The sequence below is a fragment of the Myotis brandtii genome, unplaced genomic scaffold (assembly GCF_000412655.1).
Source record: "Myotis brandtii unplaced genomic scaffold, ASM41265v1 scaffold250, whole genome shotgun sequence".
In the NCBI taxonomy this organism is placed as follows: Eukaryota; Metazoa; Chordata; class Mammalia; order Chiroptera; family Vespertilionidae; genus Myotis; species Myotis brandtii.
This window is the reverse complement of record NW_005359478.1, coordinates 1,262,746-1,269,517: the sequence shown is the minus strand read 5'-3', so window position 1 is coordinate 1,269,517 and position 6,772 is coordinate 1,262,746. Positions and strand designations below refer to the sequence as shown.

Sequence of the window (6,772 nt, the reverse complement as noted above, 5' to 3'; positions counted from 1 at the left end):
TTTACATAATAGTAAATGGGGAAGTTGCTTCAGCTACCATTGTCTGGACTAACAGTGGGTGCACAGCCCTGACCATTGCCAGAGCTCAAGGGTCGCCAGCCTTCCGGGATCCTTGTCCACACCTCTCTGCTAGTGAAGATAATAGGTGGCTTCCCACAATGGGTGGATACTAAACCACTGAGCCATACTGACTGGCAGCCCCCCCCCCCCCCCCCCCCCTTTAAAAAAAAAACACACCCATAGAGCTGCCCAGAGTGAGTGGAAAGTTTCAGGGTCAGGAAGAGCCTCCCCCTCCCCCACTTTCCATTGTCTAAAACCAGCCTCAGCTGTTCCCCCATTTTTTCTCTGCTGGTGATGTCAGTCCATGAAAGTGTCTCACCCTGTGTTCCCCCTGGAGAACAATGATGGGCTGGAGGGATCTGGAAGGACTATATTAGGAACAAGAGGTGGAGCCATGAGCAGAGATAAAGGCTCAAGTCTGGGGGGCTCCTAGTCACTCAGCCAGCAGCACCTCCTCTCTTGCCCTAGTCTCCAGTTCTCTAGTGTTCGCAGGTGAGCTCACCAACGGCCACTGCTCATGATGGAGGCCATCAAGAAAAAGATGCAGATGCTGAAGCTGGACAAGGAGAATGCTCTAGATCGGGCGGAACAAGCTGAGGCTGAGCAGAAGCAGGCAGAAGAAAGAAGTAAACAGGTAGGCACTGGGACCGGTGTCTCTCACCTACTGGTGAGCGAGATTGTGCAATGGAAGAGAGCTTTCATGGAAAAGGCAGTGACCACTGGTACCTGGATAGGCAGAGGACAACGAGGGTATCCAGCTCGGACCGCCCGTGTGACCTTGGGAAAGTTAGTGGCCCCTTCGGAGCTAGAGTGTGTCTCCTTGATTTAAGCGAGAGCAGATCACATTTGGGAAGAGTCCTGATTTGTAGAGGAAGAGGTGGGAGCTTGGCATACAGCAACTCTTTTCCCTTAGATGGAGTTATAGGTACCTATCCCCCTCATATATTTACCATCCCAGAGCCTTAGATGAAAACTCCGCACGACTGGATCATCTTAGGATCAGAGATCACAGGGCGACAGGCCAAGGCCAGCACAACTCCCGGAGCAGCTGGCTGGAAGTAACTGGAGAGAAAGTGTGTCATTCTGGTGACAGCTCAGGGGTCTGTCAGAGCTCAAGTTCCCAGGGTCTGAGCCGGGCACTGTTGTGTATGCACGTCTTGTGTGTGACTCTTGCGGCTCCTGTAGTTAGAAGATGAGCTGGCGGCAATGCAGAAGAAGCTGAAAGGGACAGAAGATGAGCTGGACAAGTATTCCGAAGCTTTGAAGGATGCGCAGGAGAAGCTGGAGCTGGCAGAGAAGAAGGCAGCGGACGTGAGTATTAGAGAGATGGGGGGTGGGGGGGCGGGCGGTTCATCCACACATATAAGATCTTCATGTTAATATGACTAAATTCCAAACACACTTGGTCATACATACGTGTGGATTCACAGAACATAGACATAGATACCCACATACATTACAGCATATAACCACATGCTGGCATATCCTTGTAATGGCATAGACTTTCTTTCTTAAGGGCACATAGAAGTCTCTTATTTTGGTCTCACCCCAACCCAGGAATTCCATGATCTTTTCCAGGACCTGGACAAAGGGAAGGGACTGCTATCACTTATCCCACCTCCTCCCCCATGCCACATTCTTCGCTTTTGTGCTCAAGGCTTGGCACGTAGATATGTGTATTAATAGGGAAACTCTCATCTCCTAACTGCCCAGCAAAGGCAGCTCAGTTTTCATAATGGGACAAAGAAGGTCACATTGACCCTGGCCTCATCTAGCTTTATTTATCTTGGCCAATGTGGACATCTGCCCTTATGCTTCAGAGATGCTACAGGAAGCATTGTTCATGGGGCAGCAGAGAGGACCTTAGAATGATAGACTATAATAGAAATAAGATGGAATCTTAGATGTGGGGTAAGCTTAGAGGGTAAAGGTATCACCACAGACCTCACTCTGTGACCTTGAATAGATTACTCAGCTTCTCTAGAGCTGAATTTTCCCATTTGGAAAGGAAATAAATTCTCTTTTCCACTTTATTTTATCCCATAACCACCTACTTTCCTTCACTTCAAACTTGAAGTTTACCACAGAGATAAATGCGAGATTACATAGAAAAGTACCGTACGTATCTTAGCAATAAAAGAATGTCCTGGTATTGATGGAAATAGTCAATTCTCAGCTCTGAATTAACAGGAAAATAGGAGCATGCGTTTTTTTATTTTTGTGAATCCTCACCCAAGGATATTTTCCCCATGGATTTTTAGAGAGAGAAGAAGGGAGGGGGAGAGACAGAGAGAGAAACATTTGCATGCAGCACTCTGACCAGGGCCAGGGTAATGAGCCTGCAACCGAGGCATGTGCCCTTGACTGGAATTGAACCCGGGACCCTTCAGTCTGCGGGCTGACGCTCTATCCACTGAGCCAAACTGGCTAGGGTGGAGCGTGTTTTTTTAAATTACATTTGGCTTTGGAAAATAGCTAGAAAGACAGAGTAGGCCATTCACAAATGTTTTCCGATCCTCACATTTGGCCTCATTGCTGTTAGGTTTCTGATCTCCTCTGTGGCTCTTCACCCCTTTCAATGGCCTGGGGAAGTGGTGAGTGTTGTTAAATATACCATGTCAGAGGTCAGAGACACTAAGAGGATCATGTACACTATACGTATTCATAGTTCCCAAAAGTTTACACCACTGCAAACTATGAATTCACCCTTCTCATAAAATTGCAACAAACACAGGTTACCCCTAGGGCTTTGGGCAAATGCTTGATGGCCTGCTGCCGTTGCCTAACCGAGGTTCCAGGTGTAAATGGACAGATCTCTCTGGTTCTAATAAACAGGCATGGAGGTAGCTTTTGCAAACTGGCACAATAGCAGATTGATAACATTTTGTAAGATGTTGGTAACAAATCCCTGGGAAATCTTTAGGCTGAAATAGTATGTGGGCTTGAGCAGGTGTTTTCAGGAGCAACGAAGAGAACAAACAAGTCTAACCTGAGATCTTGGGAGGTCAATGTGACCTAGGCCAGCGGTTCTCAACCTGTGGGTCGCGACCCCTTTGGGGGTCGAACGACCCTTTCACAGGGGTCGCCGAAGACCATCGGAAAACACATATATAATTACATATTGTTTTTGTGATTAATCACTAGGCTTTAATTATGTTCAATTTGTAACAATGAAATTGGGGGTCACCACAACATGAGGAACTGTATTAGAGGGTCGCGGCATTAGGAAAGTTGAGAACCACTGCTCTAGATAATATATAAGTATCATTGGAAAGATACGGGAACTTCCTGGGGATAAATTCTGTCCTGTTTTACACACACACACACACACACACACACACACACACACACGTCATCCCTCACCTAAGCATACTCAGTATATTCATTTCATATATATATATATGAAAAAAACTTCTCATATTTATATAGGAATTCACCAAAAACATTTAAATATATAAACCATAGGTTAAAAAAAACAAACTCATTCAACTTCCCTCACTTTTGTTAGCTTTCCCATCAAGTCAGTAAGTACCCTCAGAGATGTGAGATATGTAGAACATGAAATAGGAGAGAAAGGCTGAGGGCAGGAGGCAAAAATCTATTAGGGCTGGTGAAGATGCAGCAAGGAAGGTGTTTTGTTTTTCTCAAAGCTGGGGCCAGCAACTACCACCTGTGGGGGCAATCCTGCCCCAGCCTGTGTTTTTTGTTGTTATTGTTGATTGTTTTTCAGCAGCAAAATTGTGCCTCAGATAAACCTCATTGGCTACTGCCACTGCACAAAGCTAGCCCCAGCCTGGTTTCTGTACAGGGTTTTATTGGAGCACTGCCATGCCCTTCACTTACACATCACTCACCCTACAAGAGAGTAGTCACCATACCCGATGGCCTACAAAACCAGAAATATTTACTATCTGGCCCTTTACAGAAAATTTAACTCCTGCCTCAAAGGGTCAAAGAAGGAAACTGAGGTGTTTATAAGAATTGGGATGCCCTGGCCTCAGCTTGTTAGAACGTCACCCAGATACACCAAGGTTGCAGATTCAATCCCCGGTCAGGGCACATACAAGAATCAACCAATGAATGCATAAATAAGTGGGACAACAAACTGATATTTCTCTCTCGCTCCCTTCCTCTCTGTAAAATAAAGTAATTAATTAAAAAAAAAAGAATGAGGAAAAACCCTGAATAAGGAGGAGGCAACAAGGTTTAAAGTAGATAGCAAGGGTCAGTCATCAGCAACATAATATATGCATTTCTGCGGGGACGGTGCTCTGCCCAGTACAAAGGAAGTTCACAGATTAGTTTGTGCCTTGAGATTAATAAGCAAGTAAGCAAAGTATATTCCTTTGATAGAGATAAGGGGAAGAAAGAGAGGAGTCAAAAACTGCATGTTTACACAGGGAGTTCTGGCTATCTGAGAAACCTTGCCAGAAAGTGTAGGATTTGCTAGGACTGCTTGAACAAAGATCAAGGGTATTGCACAGTGAGTCCAAACTTCTCTTTTTTTTTCCTTTCTGAGTTCATCTAATATCTTTTTTTTTACTTGTGGAAAAATATACATAACATAAAATTGGCCATTTTAGCCCTGGCTGGGTAGCTCAGTTGGTTAGCACATCGTCCTGATACACCAAGGTTTTGGGTTCAATCCCCTGTTAGGGCACATACAAGAAGCAACCAATGAATGCATAAATAAGTGGAACAACACATTGATGTTTCTCTCTCCCTTCCTCTCTCTCTCTCTCAAGTCAATAAATTAAAAAAAAATTTTTAATTGGCCATTTTAACCATTTAAAAATGTATAGTTCAGCGGTAGTAAGAACATTCACATTGTTTTGTTGGGCAACCATGGCTAAGGTCCTGTCAATACGAGATGAAATTAGAAACCAATTACTGTATAACAAGGGGAAAGAGGAATGCAATGGTTAGGACATAGAGTCATTACACTCTATTTTAAGTACAGGAGGTGGGAGGGCTGGGAAGAGGAGGGACAGGGACAGACCTGTTGATCTATTGTTGTATTGTTGGTCACCATGAAAACAATAGCACTGGGCTCCGTTCTGCCCATCCCTCCTGCTTTTTAAGGCTATCAGAGTCAACCCACCTGTTTCCCTGGATCGAGAGAAGATTATCTGTTCAAATCTACCAGCCTCAGGAATGCATGGTGTTTCAACAGCCCTTTGGTTTGTCGAAGATGAGGTCTGCTTTTTCACTAGGGCAAAGGGAGGTTCAAGAGTGCCCCCTGCTGACCAGCACCCAGATGACAAAGTCTCATTTCCGCTTCCTTAGACCCTCTCCTCAGACGTCTCCCAAGAGAGTTGGAAAAATTCTTAGGCGATCAGGGTAGAGTTTACTGAGGCTCAGATCTCTGCTCTTCCTTTTCAATTCCTGGGGGGATGGGGGAATCAAAGTGTACAGTTACTCTACCAAGCAAATTACTTATTGTCTGTGGGAGTCCTTTCCTCTGAATGGTCTCATTGCTCAGTATTTCTTTTTTTTTTTTTAAACATATTTTTATTGATGTCAGAGAGGAAGGGAGAGGGAAAGAGAGATAGAAACATCAATGATCAGAGAGTAACATTGATTGGCTGCCTCTTGCACATCCCACATTGGGGATTGAGCCCACAACCTGAGCATGTGCCCTGATTGGGAATCGAACGGTGACCTTCTAGTTCGTAGGTTGATGTTCAACCACTGGGCCGCACTGGCTGGGCCAAACCATTTACTCTTTTTTTAAAAAAAATGTATATATTTTATTGTTTTTTTACAGAGAGGAAGGGAGAGGGATACAGAGTTAGAAACATTGATCAGCTGCCTCCTGCACACCTCCTACTGGGGATGTGCCCGCAACCAAGGTACATGCCCTTGACCGGAATCGAACCTGGGACCTTTCAGTTCGCAGGCCGACGCTTTATCCACTAAGCCAAACCAGTTAGGGCAAAACCATTTACTCTTAAGTGTCTTTGGTTTAGGGAAATTAGGATTTACCAGATGACTGCAAATTGCTTGGGATCTAGATTTTCTAGATGGTTGTAAATTGCTGTTGAACTATGACTGTTTCCCTATTTCACTTTCCTGGCTTCCTGGCCTATCTCAGCTACGATCCATAATAGAGGATTCCTTCCTGATAAAATAGGGGCATGAGACCTTCCTCGCCTACAAAAGGAATTGTAAGCAACGATTGACTACCAGGTCCCGAATCATTTAAGGTCAGAGGGGCTGGCGGGTTGGTAAATCGCGGGTGCATATTGACTCTCTAAAGTAACAGGGGAAAGACTAGTATTCTAAAGACGAAGTTCGTAACCGATGCAAACAGAACGAGACATTTGCCACCCTGCCCATCTCTTCCACACCCCGACTTTCCTTCGTTGCCTTTCAGGAGATGGACGAGAACCCACCACAGTTGGGTTCTTGGGAAGATGAGGCCCCCGGAGTCCCCGCTTTTCTTAGCACCTGGTTGCAGGGCCGGTGTGGGATGGGTGGAAGCAGCGGATTGTAGGATATTTTCTTCTAGAGATGCAGGGTGCCCTAGCGGGTGGGGAGGTGCTGGTGGGTCAGCACTGGGGGCTCCCCGACTGCCCGAGAGGCTAGATCCGACGCGCCTCCGGTTACCATGGTAACCTTCCTTCTCCCCAACCCCGCCCCTCTTTACTGGCCCCAGGGAAAGACCCGGAGCGGTCGCCCAGGGCGACTGGGAGGCCCCAGCCCTCGCTCC

The 6,772-nt window shown here is 45.9% G+C and overlaps 1 protein-coding gene across 8 annotated transcripts in view; it reads left to right on the top strand.

The window, feature by feature from the left end:
* The first annotated feature begins 484 nt into the window (after nucleotides 1–484).
* Nucleotides 485–6,772, top strand: part of TPM3 (tropomyosin 3) — a 30,197-nt gene continuing 23,909 nt past the window's right edge. For 3 of the 8 annotated variants that reach the window (XM_014540763.1, XM_005867456.2, XM_014540764.1), the window contains exons 1-2: nucleotides 488–694; nucleotides 1,246–1,371. In XM_014540763.1, the coding sequence (XP_014396249.1) occupies nucleotides 578–694; nucleotides 1,246–1,371 (243 nt within the window). In that variant the 5' untranslated portion in view covers nucleotides 488–577. Of the gene's footprint in view, nucleotides 695–1,245; nucleotides 1,372–6,772 lie in introns of all 8 variants that reach the window. The other 5 variants (XM_014540762.1, XM_005867457.2, XM_014540765.1 and 2 more) reach the window with 4 other exon arrangements.